Source organism: Leptidea sinapis, chromosome 43 (assembly GCF_905404315.1).
Source record: "Leptidea sinapis chromosome 43, ilLepSina1.1, whole genome shotgun sequence".
Taxonomy (NCBI): domain Eukaryota; kingdom Metazoa; phylum Arthropoda; class Insecta; order Lepidoptera; family Pieridae; genus Leptidea; species Leptidea sinapis.
In genome coordinates, this window is record NC_066307.1 from 9099151 (window position 1) to 9123069 (window position 23919).

The following is a 23919-nucleotide window of genomic DNA, read 5'->3' on the forward strand; positions in this document are numbered from 1 at the left end:
GACCAGCGCTGGTTTTCAAACCAGCAAATATGCTGAGTTGGGATCACTTTGTGACATATAGAAAATAATATTTCTCAATTTATTTATATTTTTTATTTGTACTATATCGTCATGAATAAACTTGTTTTCTTTCTTTCTTCTTACTTTACCTTTTACAGCGTTCTCAACCCCAATTATTGCATTTTAGGAGATAAAAATAAGTAGAAAAATCTAAACAACGCTACAACATGGTTCAAAAGAACTGGAGCCATTAACTCCGTTTCATCAAACTTCGTTTATAATTTTTGGTACAAATAAAAATGTATACTCAAGTATTGTATAGCAAGGATGAAGGCCGCACCTGTCCGTGAACATGTTCTGGTCGTGCTCGTAGAAGTCATCTATGAGCGGGTCGGGGTCTGCGGTCGCCAGTGCGGCGGCCGCGCGAGACGCCAAACCGCGCGCGCGTTCTGCTCCGCCCTCGGCGCCGCCCCTCGCGTGCACGTACCAACTACGCACCAGCACCAGGTACCGCTTGCGTAGCGCGCTCTCCGGCCCCTGGCACTCACGCTCCTGCCTCGCCGATAAACGAAAACTCACTATTTAATTATTTTTCACCTCTCCAGCACGAAAAGGACGCTATTGCTACGTGAAAACTCGCAGCAAAAACGAGTTTGTTAATTTTATTATTATTATTATCTTAATTGTTTCTCTTACTATAACCAATAAAACTTTTCTCGCTAGTCGAGGTGAATAGTTGTATGTTTCACACTAGAGCAAATAATTTTTTGTCTCGTGCCCTTAAATCACTCACTAACTTAGTAGTCTATATTAAAATCAACAAGCGGAGCGAGTGATTCAATTCTAGACTACTTCGCCAATTCGTGATTTAAAGTCAGCACTCGCAGCAAAAAATAACTTTGCTCACTTGATGAACAAATGACTATTATTTATTTATTTAGATTCACCAGTTGTATTTATAACATAACATTTATAATTATGCTAATATACAAGGGTCTTATAACTAAATGCATTACCTCTTAAGGTGAATACCGCTTGCTAAATTATGTGAAATAATTATATAAAATAAGTATAAGTTATAAGACAACCATTCTATGATGTAATGAAATTAGGAAATTAACAAAATCTACAAAACTAGTCAAGGTTTAAACGTACTAAACAAATCAAGAATACTTATTAATTATTTATTTACAATATATAACTACGCAACGAATCGCTAAATGTATCTGAGCATTTATAATTTTGCATAATCGCGACACAGGTGAATTGATCCCCCAAAATAATTCTGCGAGAAGGTTTTTCAAATAAGTTCACAGGTATACGTGGGCATCATTGCATCAGGCACTCAAAAATTAAACATAGACACAAGAAAGGAGTTGTCATAAATGTTGTTAAGGCGAGGTTTTCCCAACGCTTTAGGCAAAAATCACTCGAACGTATTTATCTATAGCGGTAGATATACGTTCGACTCAGGCATGGCTGAGACACTAGCCGAGCGATGCGGGTCAACGACCCCACCCCGGAAGGACCGCGTAATATTTTATAAAAACGGTTGCGCAAGAGTACGAAATGCTGTGATATTTTAATGCATTTTGAAGTGAAACTTCTTAAGGCGCATGAGGGAATTTTTTTTTACAAAAGAAACGTAAAGAACTTCACGGAAATTTAAGACGTTTTTGTTCAAGGGAGAGAGCGATTGACACCGATTGAGGAAGTGTATTTCTTACTCTCGGGCTTCCCTACTAGCCTTGTATCGTGCAGGCTTAGCGCGTGGCCGCTAGTAAGTAGAACATCTTCTCTACTCGAAGGTGCAGAGAACTATTTTGGGATCATTTTTGAAATCCAAGATGGTCGCCGCGCAAAATTATGATTACAGCATTATGGGTATCATATCCGAGGTTCTCGAGGGTGCAGAGAACGATTCTGTGATCATTTTTTTTTATTTTTTTTTTATGGAATAGGAGGACAAACGAGCGTACCTGAGGGTCACCTGTTGTTAAGTGATCACCGCCGCCCACAATCTCTTGCAACACCAGAGGAATCACAGGAGCATTGCCGGCCTTTAAAGAAGGTGTACGCGCATTTTTTTGAAGGTACCCATGTCGTATCGTCCCGGAAACACCGCACAAGGAAGTTCATTCCACAGCTTTGTAGTACGAGGAAGAAAGCTCCTTGTAAAACCGCACTGTGGAGGACCGCCACACATCCAGATGGTGGGGATGATGGCGGCAGGAATCAGGTTAAACAGCTCTTCGGAACACTCCCCGTGATAAATGCGGTAGAAGACACACAATGAAGCGACGTCTCTACGCAACGCCAAGTGATCCAGCCGTTCACAGAGCACTGGGTCCCCGACAATTCGAGCTGCTCTGCGTTGCACGCGGTCAAATGGATCGAGCTGATACTGGGGTGCGCCAGACCAGAGATGACAGCAATACTCCATGTGTGGCCGGACCTGCGCTTTGTACAGCGCTAGAATGTGGGCCGGCTTGAAGTATTGGTGTGCTCTATTAATGACGCCCAGTGTCTTTGAAGCCAATTTGGCTTTGCCCTCCAGAAGGCCACGAAATTGGCAATCGCTCGAGATTTCGAGACCCAGTATTCCGATACTAGGCGAGGCTTTTAGGGAGGTGTTGTCGAAGAGCGGTGATACGACAAATGGGGTTTTTTTAGTGGTAAACGCGCAAACTTGAGTCTTCTGGGGGTTAAATTGGACAAGGTTCATTTTTGAAATCCAAGGTGGCCGCCGCACAATTATGATTTCAGCAATATGGATATCGTAATGTTCTAATCGTAATATAATGTTCTAATCGTAATTTTGCGCGGCGGCCATCTTGGATTTCAAAAATGATCCCAGAATCGTTTTCTGCACCTTCGAGAACCTCGGACACGATATCCATATTGCTGAAATCATAATTACGCGGCGGCCATCTTGGATTTCAAAATTGATCCCAGAATCGTTCTCTGTACCCTCGAGAACCTCGGACACGATATCCGTATTGCTGAAATCATAATTTTGTGCGGCGGCCATCTTGGATTTCAAAAATGATCACACAATCGTTCTCTGCACCCTCGAGAACCTCCGACACGATATCCATATTGCTGAAATCATAATTTTGTGCGGCGGCCACCTTGGATTTCTAAATTCCCTAAAGTATATACATACAAATATCCCGCGTGGCATAATATTCAAAATAATATATGTACTGAACTGTAGTATTTGTAGAAGTATTTTAAGTAGATTTTCATAAATGTTACTTTTTACGACTATAGCGCCTTAATACTTTTGTATAAGAAAAGTAAATCCAATATGTCCCTACGTTGTTTCAGAGTTAGTAAGTATGTAAGTCTTTTAAGTTGCGAGTGATCTAGATTTCCTAATTGAGAAAGCCAAATGATAAAGAAAACGCTTCTGGATCCTTACGATTCTGGGACAATGGTAAGCGTAGTGTGGTCTCCAGACAGTACTGCCGTATTCCAAAATACTGACAACCAGACTTTTATATGTTATAACAATCGAATTTAAAATGGCGTACAACGAAATATAATTGAGCAGCGGACCTGTAAACTGTGGAAGAAGCCGTTACTCCGGATAATGTCATCCAACACCAGATTGTTTAGCTCCGGCTCCAGCTCTGCGTCACGCTCCGCTGGCGGGGCCGCGCCTGGTGCGTTAACACTTTGGCCAGGGTTTAGTTTGAGCTCGAACAGGATCTTAGCGCGCGCCCAGTAGTACCCGATGTGGTGAGACTTTTGGGTCAGAATATCTAGTACGCTTTTCTGGTGTTCGACCGGCATGATCGATATGATATCCCGCAGCACGTCATTTATTAGTTGCTTCGCTTCTTCAATAACATCCCAGCACAACTGAAAACACACGTGTTCAATTAGCTTATAAACAAAAAATAAAGTATATCCTTATTTGGGACAAACATTATAGATACAGGGAAACATTTACGAAATATATGACAGTCAAAAATGAACAAAACTTGAAATAAATATTATGTATTTAATATACATGCCTAACCTAATATAATAAAAAAGATCTGAAGTAAAAGATAGGTCAAAATAAACTGAGAACAAGTGTGAGACTACACAAGGTATCGAAAAGGCTTACGTTATAGCAAACACCATCTTCCCTTCACCTTTTATCACGTAATAACTAAAAAGGTTATTTTAAGTATAAAAATACTTACAAAGAAATAGCCATCATGCAGTGACGGTATGATGGCAGAGTCATGACAAACATTAACGAGCTCCATCTTGAAATACTCTTCCGCCAGCCAATCTCGAGGCGCCACGTCATCGCCACCCCGCAGTAGGCTTCTCAGATACAACGCTCGAAACGCAGCTTTATAAATGTAAGGCATTATGCTGATTTTCGTAAATTCAACTGGATTCTTCGTCGATAGTTGCTTAAGCACTGTGAAGCTAGGGATGTCATCAAAAAGACAGTTGAAGTGTCCAAACAAGCAATCCCTCAACAGGGCTTGGCTCTGTGTCATTAGCTCGGACTCGTCAACGTTCATGTCGAACAGCTTTTGCGTGAAGGAGATGATGTCTCCCGTGTCGGCGTCTGGCTTGGTCAGGAACGGACACAGAGCAACAATCCACTCAATCCGCGGCACGTCGAGCGCGTGCAACCTGTAATACCACACTGTTCTGACCAACTATATTATGTTCTTGTACTGTGTCAGTAACAGAACATGAATTATGTATACCCCATGTTAGGCCGCGTTTCCACCTGCAAGCAAACTCGCGGAAGTCTTGCATGAGTTCTTGCAATAGTGTTTACATGTCGTACTAATTCCTGCAATTTATTTCTGCTATAAAAGTCTTGCGAGAAGCTCGCGAATCATACTATCGCAACTTATCGCGGAGGTGTTTAGACACGAGAGCTTACGAGTGTCGCGATAGGAACTGTCAAGACACGCACGTGTAGCAGCTGCATTAATAATTTTGTTGTTGAATAAGAAAAAAAGATCAATTTGGGTTCGAGAATGGATTTCTACGAGATGTGAAGCTGGTGTATACCATAATTTATTACGTGAAATACAACTGGAAGATGGTCAACAATATTTCAATTTCATTCGTATGACCGCAGTTGATATAGAAGTGTTATTTTAGTAAAGCTTGGTGACGTTATAAAAAAAAAACAAAATGCAGCATGTTTAGACATGCCTTCGGAACTACTCGCAGGAAGCGCTTGACAAACTATCGCGTCTGCACTTGCAATGGAGTTTACACTTGCTGTCAAATAGACTGTCGGACATTTCTCGCGGAACTTATCTTGTAGGTGGAAACGCGGCCTTAGCCGTGCATTAATCGTTTTCGATGGACTGTATTTACAGGAGGAGGTTCCCCATTCGAATGTATTTTTTGTTTATTTGTTTTGTAACATATCTCCGCCGTTTGTGGACCAATAAGTAGAAATTGTTTTTCATTTGATTATCACTCTTGAGTAATTGAGGTAACTTCTTAAAATATATAGGTATACATAGAACGGTTTTGGTGTTTTTCAACAAAAATCAAGCATTTGTTAACAGAAAGTATCATTTGGTAAAGTGGAATTAACGTTGAAGACCACAGATGGTCACCAGAAATATTGTAAAGGTGCATGACAGTATTTTAAGTGCGGTGGCAAGACAGTTAAGCGACTGTAACCAACCCAATTCAATGTTGATTTTGCAATTTGCTTATTCGTATATGAGATCTCATTGTTACAATGGTCGCTGTCGGCCGCAAACATTCAAAAGAATTAGTTGAATAATTAATTTTAAAATTAGTTGAATCGAAAATAAGGCAGAAAATTGAGTTGAGAGCTAGAAAGATCGGCTTTCAGTCTAATATTATATGAATTAATTTAATAATATGGACTAACGGCCGTTCCCAATATTCAGTCTAGATCTTACTTGAGATAAAAATCGCAACTATCGTTGACTTTTCTGTCCCAATAAACTTATCGACGGTAACTCACCTTATCCGTACACGCAGTCTGTCAATGGGACGACGTATAGCTTACCAGCGATAGAAGTTTGTATGGAAATTGCAATTCACGCGTCCCAATATAAGGCGATAAGAATGACTTATCGGGTATATTGGCACAGTTTCAGATTATTGACAGCTCATTACTGACAGTAGAAGGTAGTAATTTAACCCAATCTGTAGATAATATATTGGGAACGGCCGTAAGTGATATATAGTTATGATTGATGACTGATTGAATAAGATATATAAATAGAAGAAAGTGGTTAATGATTTATTCTACGATCCAATGTGTGATCAAAGTGCTCACACGTTGTAGTACCATCGGACTGAGCTGGTGATGAAGCCTGGAGGAAGGAAGACTTACGACCTCTTCAATGCAATAACGCCTTGTCCGGGCTTGTTGTTGTCATGAGACGTTATCTTTTTATTGATTTACTTTTTCTTTGGTATTGTTTGTTTGTGTGTATTTGGTATACTATATTAATAAGTATTTAATGTCATCTCTCATATTCAAGTAATCTTTGTCGTCGATTAGACTGCTACGAATCTAGACTTGTGCATTTTGGCATGACGTCTCTTGTACAGCGTAGGAAAGTGTCAGACCTTGTCTTTTTACACAAACTGATTCATGGCCACATAGACAGTCCTCTTTTATTGTCGGGTTGAATTGTGTTCATCTAGCTTAAGTTAATGTTTTTAGTTTTATATAAAATCTAGAACACATTTAAAAGCATGCTGTGTTCACTTCCAGAAGGAGGCGAGTGCCTCCTCCTGGAAGATATATTAACATGTTAACATGTTGGGGCGAGTGCCCCTAACATATGTTTCCGTTTTATACAACATTAAGAGTGTATCCCGTTTAGTGAACCTAATAAAAATAAAAAAATGTTAATAACGTTTCCGTAACAAGCATTTGTAAGCAAAAACATGTCGTTCGTAGATCAGCAAGCGAGATGTTTGGATTAGATAATGCGGTGCTTTATGTCGAGGGCGGGTCTCTGACCTCTCCAGCAAGAACTGCTGGGCGGCGCTGATAGCGTCCGAGACCAGCTCCTGGCTGAGATGCTGCTGCACCATCCGCAATCGCGACGTCGCCGCCTCATCGCCCGACTCCTCTTGCGCGTCGATTCCTTCATGCTCCACCTGCCAAGTAGGTACCTACTTTACCAATAATGAAGAATTTCACTGATTTAGATTTTTTGCTTTTCGTATTCCTTGCATAAAAGTTCTAGTTGTGCTTTTATTTTGATTGTGGAGTCAATTTCTTGAGTCGTTTGGTGTATATTAAATAATAAACATACGCCAAATATTTAAAATTTTATTACATATTCAACAGGATTTTTTTTACTACCAAGTAATTTAAGTCGTTTTATTGATCGTTTATTTATTTAAACCCAACAATCGCACCCTAATACATAAATTACATACAAAAATAAACTATATATATAATTATATATATATCTAAGTGTACAGATAACTAACAGGGTTACACATCTTTCATTATCTGTTACCTTCCCCACCGTACTATACAACTTGGATTACAATAGTTAAATATTATGTTAGTAAAATTACAGTTTATCTAAATATTATGTTAAAATTAAAATTAAGTCCAATACAAAACAACAACTTCTTTTCACACACAACATTTACTTCTTATAAATTTTAGTACATTTATTTATGAATGTTGTAAGCCCACCTGCACCAATGTCCAAGTCTGGTATTTTATTTAGGTACTCATTATATACTCTTACCATTCGCTCGATTGGAGAATTTTTACCCAGGTTTTTATTTACATTCATAAGTGCAAAAAATGGACGTTGGCTTCGAGGGGCACTTTGAGGTATATTAATACACAATTTCGACAGCAAGGCTATCAATTAAATTGTGAAACAGTTTATGTAAGAACTTTAAGTCTAACAATTTACGCCTCTCTTCGAAACTCTGTATTTAAAAGAACTCAAGCCAGCTACAGTAGCTGTCCAGTATTCTGGGTGTATGAAATTTATTAGTTAAATATCGTAAGATTTTTTTTTAATACTTTTTATTCTTTTAATGTGTGATAAGAGTTAATGGATTCTTGAATTGCTTTCCTTATCGCTTCACAAACCCTTGTGTACTTAGTGCGGAATTTGTCAATTGTAATACCTAAATCTCTGATTTCATCAGTAGTTGTTAAAGTTATATTGTCAATCTTATATTGGTAAGCCCGTTGATTTTTTTTTCTTCTTGAAAATGTAATTGAGAAGCATTTGTCAGTATTAAGATACATTTTATTATATTTACCACCATTTATATTTACCATTTCGTTAGGTTATTAATGTGATCTTGTAGTAAATGACAATCATTTTCATTAACTATCGTTCGGCATATTTTTAAGTCATCGGCAAATAGAAATATCTTGCAGTTCTGATATCTGCAGCTATAATATCATTAATAAATAAATTGAAAAACAAAGGACCTAGGTTTGAGCCTTGAGGTACGCCAGATGTTGCTTGCAATCCATCTGTCAGACTGCCATCCATCCAAAACAACTTTTGCTGGTCTGTTGTACAAATAGGACTGACACCATGCCAAGAGTGGATTTGAGATTACAAATTTATTTAATTTATTAATAAGAATGTGGTGATCTACCTTGTCAAACGCCTTTGAGAAATCCGTGTAGATAACATCAACTTGTTGGGTTTTGTCCACAGCATCAATTAGACCAGTCAAATAACTTAGAAGGTCAGTAATGGCAGATCTTTTACCTATAAAACTATGTTGGAAAGAGGATAAAGAGCCACGAACATGGTGGAATATCGATTCATGAACTAGACTTTCAAAGACCTTAGAGCACGTTGATAGAATAGAAATAGGACGGTAATTATTTGCCAATTTCTAGTTGCCGTTTTTATATACTGGAGCTGGATTCTTGCCTCTTTCCACATATCAGGAAATATGCCCTTTTCCAGAGAAGCATTGTAGATGATGTGCATTGGTGTTTTAAGTGAGTATGCACAATGCTTTAGAAATATTGCTGGAATGTTATCAGGGCCAGCACTTTGTTTGATATCAAGTCTTTTTAATTTTTGAATGATACTTCTTTGAGATATGTAAACGTTGGGCATATCATTTAAGTAACTGTAATTGTTATCATAGCTGCCTGTAGGCGCCGCTAAGGTTTGTTTATCAAATACGCTACATAAATGCTTAGCGAACAAATTGCAAATACTTCTTTTTGAATCTGCTTGTGCCTCCTTATAAATTAAAATATTAAGGTAATTGGAATAGCTTTTACGAGTATTTTTAAAATGAGTTTATGCGTAGAAAGTAATGCAAATGGCCGGCTGACAAATATGAAGTCAAGCTGGTGGGGCAGAGTCTGGCATGGTTCTTTGCGTCTATGTTTTGACTTTTGACATTTAACAGCGACATAGTACAGAAAATATTTAGTTTTTCAAGGTTTGCACATAATTCACTGACACAAACAACGTAAAAAAATGAAAATATTAGTCTATGGTTACGATAAACGATAAGGAATTCGAACATTAGTTAGAGTAGAGTAGTTGCAATATATATTCGGAGTATTATCGTATCGTTCCGAATGTATCATCGTCGATTTTGCGAGTAGACCTCGTTGAGTATAGTATCGGATTCGAGAAAGGAACTTACTAACTATCCGCTCCCAGTCGCGAAGTACTATGCGCAAGCCTAATAATAAGTAATGGAGGTCAGTAACCTGACGCAGGCTGGTGGTAAACAGCTGCAGCAGCAGTGGGCGAGCCAGAGGCGCATGCTGCGAGCCTGCTAGCGCTGCGCACACCTGCTGCACCACCGACTCACGGCCGCTGCCGGCAGCCCACGCCACAACCGCTGACACGGCGCCCTCTGACAACACCAGCTCTGTGCACGAGATACAAAATTAAAAGTCAAATATTTTTATTCGAAATAGGATTAAAAATCAATTCTTCCTCCTCCTCGCGCCGTTTACCTCAATACTGAGGGTCGTGACTCCCTCGCTGCATCTGTTTCTCCCGTACGATTTCCCTCCATCTGCTGCGATTCTTAGCTTCATTAAGGGCATTGTGGAAGTTAATGTTCAGAGAAAATCAATTATTGAACGTCAAAAACTACCATTCAAAATAGACTGTCTCAGACCTGAGAAGAACGGGCGCATGAAACTCAACGGGCTTGGTAATATTGTGCAATAAATATTTGTAATTAAAGAGTCTGAGGGCGTCCAGTTTATTCTCAGTATGTGGTATGATTAAGAAAATCATTTAGGCTATTTTACACAGAATAATAACGCTCAGAACGATACTTTCATTCATATTTCCTGTCAATATAGAAGTAACATTATAATTTATGTGTGCGTGAGCGTCACGTACTTACATTCGCCAACACGCACACAGACAGCCAAATAATGTTAAGAAAAAATCAGAAAAGATCTTGACTTATTCAAGACGACACCATTTCAATTTAGAAGTCAAGTAAATAAAAACTTTTTTTTATATAAAGCAAGGTAGGTTATATAATATTATATTTAATGTAGGTAAACGACTATACACAATAAATTGTTATTATTTGTGAAAACTTGTAAATAGCTATCTGCTGTATAATAGATAGCTGTAAGTTTTCTAAAGTTGTAAAAAAAAAAAATTAAGAATTTAATAAAAACATCACGTATTTAATTATCATTGCAACAATTTTTGAACTCGTTGAAACGAAGAAGCGAGACGATAGAGGCACCGTTCCCAGCTATATCCGATGTTTTCTAGGGTGCAGAGATCGAATTTGGGATAATTTCTGAAATCCAAGATGGCCGCCCTACAAAATTATGATTTCAACAATATGGATATCGTATCCAAGGTTCTCGAGGGTGCAGAGAACGAATTTGGGATCATTTTTGAAATCCAAGATGGCCGCCGTGTAAAATTATGATTACGTAGGTTAATCTAGGTAAATTTGCTGTTGTCCATAGTTCTCACCGCCGTCCGCGGCGTGCAGCGCCAGGCGCGCACACACGCGCTCGTCGTCCCGCGGGCCGCGCGCTCGCTCGCACAGCGCCCGCACGGAGCGCTCCACCGCGTCGCCCCGCCCTCCTTACTTGTAGTAGTGTATTGTATTGTATTGTGTCGATAGTTCTCACCGCCGTCCGCGGCGTGCAGCGCCAGGCGCGCACACACGCGCTCGTCGTCCCGCGGGCCGCGCGCTCGCTCGCACAGCGCCCGCACGGAGCGCTCCACCGCGTCGCCCCGCCCTCCTTACTTGTAGTAGTGTATTGTATTGTATTGTGTCGATAGTTCTCACCGCCGTCCGCGGCGTGCAGCGCCAGGCGCGCACACACGCGCTCGTCGTCCCGCGGGCCGCGCGCTCGCTCGCACAGCGCCCGCACGGAGCGCTCCACCGCGTCGCCCCGCCCTCCTTACTTGTAGTAGTGTATTGTATTGTATTGTGTCGATAGTTCTCACCGCCGTCCGCGGCGTGCAGCGCCAGGCGCGCACACACGCGCTCGTCGTCCCGCGGGCCGCGCGCTCGCTCGCACAGCGCCCGCACGGAGCGCTCCACCGCGTCGCCCCGCCCTCCTTACTTGTAGTAGTGTATTGTATTGTATTGTGTCGATAGTTCTCACCGCCGTCCGCGGCGTGCAGCGCCAGGCGCGCACACACGCGCTCGTCGTCCCGCGGGCCGCGCGCTCGCTCGCACAGCGCCCGCACGGAGCGCTCCACCGCGTCGCCCCGCCCTCCTTACTTGTAGTAGTGTATTGTATTGTATTGTGTCGATAGTTCTCACCGCCGTCCGCGGCGTGCAGCGCCAGGCGCGCACACACGCGCTCGTCGTCCCGCGGGCCGCGCGCTCGCTCGCACAGCGCCCGCACGGAGCGCTCCACCGCGTCGCCCCGCCCTCCTTACTTGTAGTAGTGTATTGTATTGTATTGTGTCGATAGTTCTCACCGCCGTCCGCGGCGTGCAGCGCCAGGCGCGCACACACGCGCTCGTCGTCCCGCGGGCCGCGCGCTCGCTCGCACAGCGCCCGCACGGAGCGCTCCACCGCGTCGCCCCGCGCCCAGAGCCTGTCGGGCTCGCGCCACGTTCGTCGCAACGCGGTCGCCTCTATGCTCCACTCCAGCGCCACAGGCGACAACTGAAATCATCTCACACAGTGAGTACGGCTGCCATCAATTATGTACAATTATAAAGGCTTTCAAGGCCACAACAAAAAAACAAACAAATAATAGTACATTATTGCAAAGGCCGGGAAGTAGGCAATTGCAGGTCGAGTATGAGTTTGAAGGCTACACCGTAGGCGAGGACTTCACTAAATACGAAACAGGCAATTGCGATTTCCCGCCGAGGCATATAAAGTTCTCAAAAGAATGTAGGGAAATAAAACACACTTTTTATATATATCGGCGCAAATACTACAACACACCTATTATAAAAACGAGAAAGTAGCACGTGCGCCGGGTCCTATCAATACAGCCGCACGGTCGACACTTGAGTCAGTCGTGCTCGGGCTGTCGTACGGTACGGACCTCTCTGGGACGTCTTAACGCTGCCCGTTGAATAAACGAAAGTAATAAAATACCTACTCGTGTAGTTTTCTTTAGAAGAACCAATGAGTGATCTTCAACAAGATAGTAATTGTGATGTCAACAGTAATACGTCACACCTTTTAAAAACATACAGAGGTTCTTTCCTCGTCATCAGAAGTGGGATACGGCCTGATCAACTGCGACCAACCAACATCCAGCAGAAGAGACCGTTGGTAGATAACAATACGCCATTGGAAGCAGGGTCACAAGGACTGCAAGCATACCCATATTATGGAAATCATATGGGAGGGATACCAAGTCATTACAAATGGTGGAGACGATGCAGAAAATGTCGGTGCACTTATGTGCTTTATCTACCGAAGCGAAGATAAAGGATTCAAGTCTACTTAATTTAACTGGAACGAGTGCGCTGCAATGCGTAGTGCATAACGACGTGTGATGTAAGGAAGACTAGATAATGTTGAAGAAGGGCACGGTTGCGTCCATAACACTCATGATCTCTGCGAGCTTGGCATTAATCTTGGCCGATTGCAATGATGGCAGTCATTCAGCGTGGCTGACTGTATGGTGCACTAATTTTTAATCCGTCTGGCACCTCAAACTGGTGAACAGTTGACCGTATCGGCGGAAAACGAATTACCCACTCACCGAGATCCTATTGCACAACACACCCAGCCCATTCCATCAATCATATGAGAAAGGCTGTCACTGCAGCCAGACTAAAACTCAGTGTGAGGATAATCAGAGTAAAGGGAAGTACCTCTATTCAACAATTCAAACAACCAGACGAATATCTTTTATAAATCCACGAGGGAGTCCTACGAGAAAAGTGCCTGAAACGTGGTACCTCTGGCGGTGGTATCTCAGGCTTACAACGTCATACATTTGTGATAACCACGTGTGCTTGATGTATCCATCAGAGATACCGTTGAGACGCCTTGTGGAATCGTGAGTAGACACGTAGACGCCACAGATCCGCATGAATATCTGGAGAGTGGTACCTCTGAGCTAATCATGTCATAAACTTGGATAACCACGGACCCATGATGGTTACATAAGAGAACCATGGAGATACCGTTGGGAAGCCCTGTGGAATTGTGATTAGACAGGTACACACCACAGATCCATACGAGTGTCTGGAGAGTGGTACCTCTGAGCTAATCATGTCATAAACTTGGATAACCACGGACCCATGATGTATCCATAAGAGAACCATGGAGATACCGTTGGGAAGCCTTGTGGAATTGTGATTAGACACGTACACACCACAGATCCGTATGAATATCTGGAGAGTGGTACCTCTGAGCTAATCATGTCATAAACTTGTGCTAACCACGGACTCTTGATGGATATACAATGTGAACAGTTTTATTATATAATTCAAAACATCCTGATGAAAACCTTTTATTAATCTACAAATACTCTACGAGACCCTACGAGAACTCTACGAGACCCTCCGAGAACTCTACGAGACCCTCCGAGAACTCTACGAGACCCTCCGAGAACTCTACGAGACCCTCCGAGAACTCTACGAGACCCTCCGAGAACTCTTCGAGAACCTCCGAAAAGCCTCATAAAACTTTATATTTTTGCAGTTCAACGAGAACTCTACGAGACCCTCCGAAAACTCTACGAGACTCTCCGAGAACCTCCGATAAGCCTCATAAAACTTTATATTTTTGCAGTTCAACGAGAACTCTACGAGAACCTATGGGAATCTCCAAGAACTCTAAGAGAACCACTGAGAACCCTCAGTTATAATTATAGCATTTGTGTTTATGTAACTACAACAAAGCAACTCAAGTTGAAAACAGATGCACTACTCAGAAAAACTCTCTATACTTGCAGGTCAACAAGAACCTACGAGAATCTGCGAGGACTCTGCGAGAACATCCGAAACCTCTACAAGAACCTCCGAATCCTCTACGAGAATCTCCGAGAACTCTGCGAAAAACTACCAATCCTCTACGAGAATATCCGAGTACCTCCCAATTCTCTAAGAACATCTTTGAGAAATCTACGAGAACACTCAATCCTCGTGTTTATGTAACTACAACAAAGCAACTCAAGTTGAAAACAGATGCACTACTCAGAAAAACTCTCTATACTTGCAGGTCAACAAGAACCTACGAGAATCTGCGAGGACTCTGCGAGAACATCCGAAACCTCTACAAGAACCTCCGAATCCTCTACGAGAATCTCCGAGAACTCTGCGAAAAACTACCAATCCTCTACGAGAATATCCGAGAACCTCCCAATTCTCTAAGAACATCTTTGAGAAATCTACGAGAACACTCAATCCTCTACGAGAATCTTCGAGAACTCTACGAGAACCTTCGACAACCTACGGTTACAATAACAGTCGATAAGAACTAGCGAGAATCCACTACAACTTACAAATACCAACCAGGCTGGTGCAGAGCGCGCACCGCCTGTCAGAGTGGCCGTATCGGCGCAAATACTACAACACACCTATTATAAAAACGAGAAAGTAGCACGTGCGCCGGGTCCTATAAATACGGCCGCACGGTTGACACTTGAGTCAGTCGTGCTCGGGCTGTCGTACGGTACGGACCTCTCTGGGACGTCGTAACGCTGCCCGTTGAATAAACGAAAGTAATAAAATACCTACTCGTGTATTTATCTTTAGAAGAACCAATGAGTGATCTTCAGCAAGATAGTAATTGTGATGTCAACAGTAATGACGTCACACCTTTTAAAAACAATACAGAGGTTCTTCCCTCGTCATATATAATATAAATTAAAAGTAGTTAGATTCCCATATTTTTTCAAGTTTATGCAGTTTTAACATGAACTGTACATTTCAGTATGGAATAAATTGCCCATAATGTTTTTTGGCTTTTTGATGGCTTTTTAGTTTTAGAAATCTCATTCAATGTTCACTTTTTACTCGTTTTTCCAACTCATAAAATTTTCAAATACTTTCATGTATTTTTCTTTTGACTTTGCTGGAAGCAGGTTTTCCATTGCCAATTTGGCTTCTGATCTTAAATCTGGTGGACTACAATCAATCTGCATTGAACTCATTGAACCGTTGAAACTCATTTTAATTATTATTAAATTTATATTTATTGAGTAGGTATGTAAATAACAAATCAAGACAAATTTTCATCTTTGCCGCCAATTTTTTTATCATCTCTGCCGACAGGCAAACGCAAAGAGACTAAGGTAAAAAAAGACAAAAGAGATCCGATCAAAGAGTGTTTGCAGGAGCGTTGTAATGTTCCAAATTCAAAAAACGGTCCTGCAATGAATTTGATTTTCTTTGTCCGAACATACCATACCTCGCGTGTTGTTTCTTCGAAAATAATGACAATATTTCCATGAAACAGTTTATACAACAGAAGGATCAAAAAACATAATTAGTGTCGGTTGCGAACGGAACATCGCAATGAATGACGTTAAGATCGTTTAACGACCTAGTTACACAACGTTAAATACAATGTTTTTTCTACGAATAGATCACTGAGATGTCCATACATATATTATATCAAATTATAAACGAAATAATCTAGTTTAACATTTAATTGATTCGAAACATGCGGCCTTGCCGTTGATATGATTAGTTAATGAAAAGTGATGTTAGATTTTAAATCCTATATCTGCTCCTTACTGATTTCTTACTGACAAAAGGTAGACAAATTAAATTATTAAAACTTTCGTGAAACACTGACTGCATTATAGTCCGAAACTAGTCGGTAGCATCACCGATGAAGTGAAGTGTTAGTAGTAGGGATTCGCCGGTTCTGGCTCACAGTAGTAGGGATTCGCCGGTTCTGGCTCCTCGATTCTGGCTCACTTGCTCGTGATGCCTACTAAAAAAAAAAAAAAAAGAAGTTTGGTGTCAAACTGGGGGTTTTGATGTATTTCCGAGCGATTGCGCTGATCCGTTTTTCGATATCTCTTATAGTTTCAAAGTTAGCATTTTAAATTAAACAGATCCATAATCATTAATAATCACTGGTCATTTAGCTAATGATTGGTGAGCGACTCAATGTCTAAATTTCCATGAACGTGATACAGGTAATTTACTAATTACCTTTATCACATTCATTACTACGATTAAAAAGACAGTTTCTGTATTTATTATTTATTTTTAAAACATGATTTAAATAAAGTATATAATAAAACATCATTGCAGATTGTATCATTTTCAAAATATTTGATGAAATCATTCAAACTCTTCTTATTAAACTTAAAGTATAGATACATTATGCAGTACTCGCCACACACTGCGGTATATTCATTCTGTACTCTTGCAGTATTGTAGTTATACATTCTGCAAATCCTTTGTAAAAACATCAGCTGGAATCCCTGAGGTGGACGACCATATGAATCGAAGTATTGTCCAATACCCTGCTCATCAATGTGTATTGCAACCCAGTGAGTGCCTGGCTTATTATCACTATCTAAATTGCTGACAATATAACAGGGCGTTACAACATATATCGGCAATCGGTTTGCCGCATAAACATTATTTTTAATACTGGGATCGATTTTGTTCAAATAATTCTGTATCTCGATTGTATTCATATTAGTTGAGAACAGGGTCTTGTCAGTTGCGAGGATTGAATAGTTATGTGGATCATAATAACATAAGCACTCAATAAATAAGGCTTTAATGTATCTTATTCATGTATTTAAAACTTATATGGTTACAATAAAACAAAATATCATTACAAGCGATTCAAATATAAATCTATGAACATTTGATGAAATTATATTTTCATCAATAATTTTAATTAAAATAATTATAATATAAAAGCTGATTGAAAACGAACTTCGTACCTACATACTTACGTAGTCATTAGTACAATCTGGAAATGTTGACTCCATTAAACTATCAATAATTGAACTTATCATTTAAGTGCCATTATGTTTCACCACAATATTTAAAAACCAGTACTAATCATAAACAAATTTACTTTTACGATATTTTAGTATAAAATGCTAGAACTGTTCAGAAAAATAATCATTGAAGTGGCGTATTCAGTCAAATTATTATATATTTTGTGTGTTGTGTAATTGTTGAGTGATTTGCTGCAATGGAGGTAAGTTTTATCTATTATTCACTTTGAAATTAAAAAGTAATATCATTTGTTATATTAAGATATGTATGTATAATACTATTCTAAAGCAGTCTTATTGTTGTTGTAGAATGCATTCACCCCAACAATGGAAGAAACTACATATAAAACATTTTACTATCCATTATCTGAAGATAGTCAGGATTCATTAAAAGTTCCTCAACTTAAATCCTTGAAGAGGGCCAGCTCAAATGAAAATATAGATGCATTATTCGAAGTGAAAAAAACAAAACAAAAGAAAATATCATCATCAATATCCAGAGCACATGAGAATGGAAGTATTTACATTACAACTAATGCAGATGACGGAAGAAATGCATCACATTTGGTTAAAATAGAAATCTATGATCTCAATAAAATAAAAAACACGCCTGCACAAGAACAATGGAAATACGCTGATTATAGATTAAAATATTATACAATCGACAATAATGAAAGTTATAAGGACATAAAAAAGATTTTATACAATGTTACGAAGAAAATTTTAGAAACAGAAAATTATAAGAAATATAATTTTAACAATAAGTAGGTAGCTATGAAGAAATACATAAATATTAGTTCAGTTTAGTTATTAGTTTATTTATTCTCTTATACAAATAATATTATTATATTCTCATCATTTGGAAAATTAAACATAACGATATGGAACTCTGCTTTGTATGTAATGAGGTTGAAAAAATGATCAAGTGAGTTATTTTCTTTGTAAATTATTTAGTATTATATTATTGATGAAATGTGGCTAATATCATTCACTTATGTTGTAGTCAACCTGTTCTACAAAGTGGAGGAGGTTTTAAGAGAAGAAGTGCAGTATTACAAGGCAGTGAAGACAATGATACAAGTACAAAGAGAGGACGACAAGGGGAACCATCCACATCATCGGGGCTCACCAGTGTGAACGATGAAATGGTGAACTGTTCTTTATGTCAAATCTTAATACGGAAAAGATATTATGCAAATCATCTTAGAAGTAACCTCCATAAGAATAACGTAATGCAATTACATAGTACTTTAAAAAATGTCACAGTACACGAATCGGCTTTTGGTAATAGAATTATCTCATATAAAATTAAGAGTAAATCCAACCAATTACAAACATTCGAAACACCAGAAATGTTTTTGAATTCTATTAAAAATGAAATTATTTCACTATTTGAGGAATCTGTTCGATTGCTTACAATTTTTAAAGTTAATTTTATTCTGCACGCTAATTTTGTTCAAGAAACAAAAAATATTTCTAATGAATTTGAATTTCAAACATGTAGTTATACTATAATGCAGGGTGAGGATTTAAATTTTTTCTTTTCGTCCTTATGTGATATGTTGATGACTAAAATTAGCACATTTGAGAAAAAAGATAGTGGTTGGAGTCTTAAGAAAATAAATGCATTAGACATGAATATAAACAAATTCAATCCATTACGTGGAAAATCATATATTGAATTACCTAAAGAAATCAAATTAAAAAAAAGTGTTATAAATGTACAAAACTCGGATGATTTATGCTTTAAATGGGCTTTGCTTTCTGCATTATATCCAGTTACTAAGAACTCTCAGAGAGTTTCATCTTACAGTAAATATTCAAATAAATTAAATTTTGACGGAGTTACGTTTCCTGTTAAAATGACAGATATACAGAAAGTAGAAAGGTTAAATAATTTAAGTGTAAATGTTTTTGGTCTTGAATACAATTGTAAAAAGAAAGTACATGAAGTAGTTGGTCCATTGTATTTAACAAAATCACGGAAAATTGTTCATATCAATTTATTATTTATTTCGCACGGAACAATTAATCATTTTTGCTACATTAAAAACCTATCGCGTTTAGTAAGTGGTCAAATTTCAAACCATGAACATGCAATCTACATCTGTGACGGTTGTCTTTTACACTTCTCAACAAATGATAAGTTATCAGCTCATCAATTGAATGATTGTTGTCATATTAAAGTGGAATTGCCTAATACAGAAAAAACTTTAAAAGATTGGTTTGAACAACCAATTTCAAACAATGTCTTAAAATTTGATAAATTTAATAAGATGTTACAAATACCCTTTGTTATATACGCGGATTTTGAAGCTTTCCTTAATCCAATTCAGACATGCTTTAACGATCCATCAAAACCTTATACAACTAATGTTCACAAACACGAAGTTTATAGTTTTGGGTACTATATTAAATGTTCATATGATGATAGTTTATCAAAATATGAAACATATAGTGGTCCTCATTGTACTCATGTCTTTATGAATCAGTTGTATAAAGATTTAGAAGTGATTTGCACAAAAAATTATTTTGTCATAAGTCCAAAACCTTTGACTTCCAATGATAATGAAATTATTTCACAATGTAAAGACTGCTTTATATGTCAATCTAATTTAAATGGTGAATGTGCATTATACTTTGACTCGCATACAGGAAATTTTAGAGGAGTTGCACACGAAGTATGTAAGACAAAGTTTAGAATCCCCTATCACATTCCAGTTTTTTTACACAATCTTAGTCAATATGACTCTCATTTTATTGTTCATGCATTAAATTCTATTGAAGGGGAAATTGATATTATTCCACAAACGAAAGAAAAGTACATTTCTTTCACAAAAACGATAAAATTAAATAATCATAAAATTCAATTGAGATTCGTTGATTCGTTTAAATTTTTACCTTGTAGTTTAGACAAACTTGTTCAAAATTTGAAGGAAGAACAATTTCAAACATTAAAATATAATTTTCCAAATAATAATGATTTTTTACGTCTTAGAAAAAAAGGAATTTATCCATATGAATTTATGTCATCACATGATTCCTTAAAACTTTCAGCACTCCCTAGTCGCGATAAATTTTACAATACATTAACCGACACACATATTTCCGATGAAGATTATGAACATGCCAAGGATGTTTGGCAACACTTTCATTGTCAAAATATGTCAGATTATTCTGATTTATATCTTAAAACCGATGTTTTACTTTTAACAGATGTGTTTGAAAATTTCCGAGCCTTATGTTTGCAAACATATGGTCTAGATCCAGCTCATTATTATACAGCACCTGGGTTAAGTTGGGATGCTATGTTAAAATGCACAAAAATTAAATTAGAATTACTTCAAGACTTTGAACAAATAGCTTTTATTAGATCGGGCATTCGAGGAGGTGTATCTCAATGTAGCAATCGTTATGCCAAAGCTAATAACAAATATATGCGAGAATATGATAAAGACACACCAAACTCATTTTTAACTTATCTTGATGCTAATAACCTTTACGGATGGGCCATGTCTCAATTCCTTCCTACAGGAGGTTTTGAGTGGGTAGATGTCACAACTAATTTTGATGTCCCTGATGATTATGAATATGGTTTTATTTTGGAAGTAGATCTAGAATATCCTATTGAACTGCATGATTTACATTCTGACCTACCCTTATGTCCCGAGAATATATGTATTGGTAATACAAAAGCCATAAAATTAGTTCCAAACCTTCGTAATAAAATTAAATATGTGATTCACTACAGAAATTTAAAGCAATGTCTGACAATGGGTTTAAAATTACAAAAAATTCATAGAATTTTAAAATTCAAACAATGCGCATGGTTACAATATTATATAGATTTAAATACAAGCATGCGTAAACTAGCCACATCTGATTTCGAAAAAGATTTTTATAAATTAATGAATAACTCAGTGTTTGGAAAAACAATGGAAAATATCGAAAAAAGAGTAAATGTAAAATTATTGAGTCATTGGGAAAATCAGGGTAAAATTCTAGGCGCACAAGATTTAATTGCTAAGCCAGAATTCCATAGTTTATCTATTTTTAATGAAAATTTGGTTGCAGTTCAATTACGAAAGACGAAATTGTTCCATAATAAACCTATTTATTTGGGATTTTGTATATTGGATATTTCTAAAACTCTAATGTACGACTTTCACTATAACTATATGTTTAAAAAGTTTCAAAACAAATTAAAATTATTGTACACAGATACTGATAGTTTAATATATCAAATTTTTACAGATGATTTTTACAGAGATATAAAACCTGATTTACATTTGCGTTTCGATACCTCGGACTATACAGAAAAAAATATATTTGGCTATCCAAAACTCAATAAAAAGAAGTTAGGCTACTTTAAAGATGAAAACAATGGTAACATATTTAATGAATTTGTAGGACTTAGATCTAAAATGTATGCATTAGATGTTGAGGGAAAATTCACAGCTAAAGCTAAGGGGGTTAATAAAAGTGTTACTAAGAATATGAAAATGGAAAATTATAAGACTTGCTTATTTGAAAATAAGAACGAATATTGTTCAATGCTTAGATTTAAGTCAATAAAGCATAATATTTTTACTCAAAGAATAAATAAATCTAGTCTGTCATTTAATGATACCAAACGGTACATTTTACCAAATAATATTGATACCTTAGCTTGGGGTCATCATAAAATAGAATAAATATTATATTAAATTTTAAGAATAAATTATTATAGTTTTAAAAAACCAAATGAGAGATTATTGTATTTAGATGTATAAGTTGCGGAGTAAAACATGATGTATATTGTTTCAATTATAGATTTTTCAGTTGCGGAGTAAAACATGATGCATATTGTTTCAATTATAGATTTTTCTGTTTAAATAAATGGTGGTTTAATAACAGATTGTTTCATTACTATACTAAACCTTAACACACATAGACGTAGTAGATAATGCATCATTTCAATCATCCATTCACTGCAATAGTTGCTGGTCCAAGTGGATGTGGAAAATCAGTTTTCGTAAATAATTTTATAAAATTTTTGAATGATATCTGTGATGCAAATTTTACCCAAATCACCTGGTGCTTTGATGAAATGCAGCCTTTATATAATCTCAACCACATTAATTATCTTCAAGGTTTACCTGATTTATCTATGTTTGACGGAAAAAATCCTCAACTTGTAATAATTGATGACCTGATGAGGGAATCAGATGGTCGTATTGTTGATATATTCACGAAAGGAAGTCATCATAGAAACTTAAGTGTGTTTTATTTATCTCAAAATTTGTTTCATCAAGGTAAAGGACAAAGAGATATATCACTCAACTCAAGTTATATAATATATTTCAAAAATCCTCGAGATAAAACCCAAATTCGATACTTATCTCGTCAAGTATTCCCTGAAAATCCGAAATATTTGGAAGATTCTTACAGAGATGCTACCAATGAAGCTCATGGTTATTTAATGATTGATTTGAAACAAGAAACAAATGAATTGTGTCGCGTTAAGACAAAGATATTTCCATCCGATGGATATTGCACTGTTTATGTACCCACAAAAGGGTTTAAATATGGTAAGAATCAAGAAATTTCGATCATTTATAAATGATGCATAGACGTTTAAAGACGCATAAAGATTTGTTAATTGCTCTACATAAACTGAAGCCAAAATATCAAAAAGCTTTATTAAAATCATGTAACAAAACAGAAATAAATTACATTTGTGAATGTATTCATAACGTACTGCGGGGTAACGTTGAATTGGCCGAGAAAGAAAAATCTAAATTAAAGAAATATAAAAATATTCTTCGAAAATTGGTAAGAAAAGGTACGAATAAAATTAGAAAAAATATAATTGTACAAAAAGGAGGTTCATTTCTACCGATAATATTGGGTTCTATTCTAAGTGGGTTGATTAATTCATTTATTTAAGAAAATGGATAATGCTAAAAAAATGTTACTTATTGAACCATCATTATTGGAGAAGTTAAAACAACACAAAGAAAATGATACGCCAAGATCTCGATTAGATACTGATATGCAAAATATCTTAAGCAGTGACATAGAAGATCGAAAGAAATGTATTTTATATTTGCAAACCCTTCAAAGATATCTAAACTTCGTCAAAGAGGATCGACAACCATACCACATACCACTTATAAATGATAATGATTCATATATTGGTTTTAATCAAGGTCATAATGAAATCGATACTGATTATATAAATCATGATGTGAATAAAATAAATGTAGTTCCTTCTCAAACATCAGTGGAGGTTAACAAAAATATTGGGGAAATATACACGAGCTCTGAAATACTGAAACTAATACCGAAAACATATGCTAAAAAAGGTGAACTTTTACTAAATTTGATTTCCTTGAATAAAAATAAAATAAGCTGGGATGAATCTGGTACCGTGATTATAGATAATGAAAAAATACCTGGGAGTAATATTGTGGACTTGGTGAGTGATACCTTGAGAGCTCTTCAGAAAAGTGAACCTATAGGTTGGGAAAAATTCGCAACAACTT

The 23919-nt window shown here is 37.5% G+C and overlaps 1 protein-coding gene across 7 annotated transcripts in view; it reads right to left on the reverse strand.

Annotated features, from left to right (window-relative positions):
- LOC126976953 (E3 ubiquitin-protein ligase listerin) overlaps positions 1–23919 on the reverse strand; it is a 65779-nt gene that overhangs the window by 20997 nt on the left and 20863 nt on the right. The window contains exons 4-9 of one of the 7 annotated variants that reach the window (XM_050825557.1): positions 11922–12111; positions 9707–9870; positions 6992–7131; positions 4197–4644; positions 3562–3867; positions 341–552 (exon numbers count right to left, since the gene is read on the reverse strand). In XM_050825557.1, coding sequence (XP_050681514.1) covers positions 341–552; positions 3562–3867; positions 4197–4644; positions 6992–7131; positions 9707–9870; positions 11922–12111 — 1460 coding nt within the window. Of the gene's footprint in view, positions 1–340; positions 553–3561; positions 3868–4196; positions 4645–6991; positions 7132–9706; positions 9871–10955; positions 11052–11116; positions 11213–11277; positions 11374–11438; positions 11535–11599; positions 11696–11760; positions 11859–11921; positions 12112–23919 lie in introns of those variants that run through there. The other 6 variants (XM_050825558.1, XM_050825564.1, XM_050825562.1 and 3 more) reach the window with 6 other exon arrangements.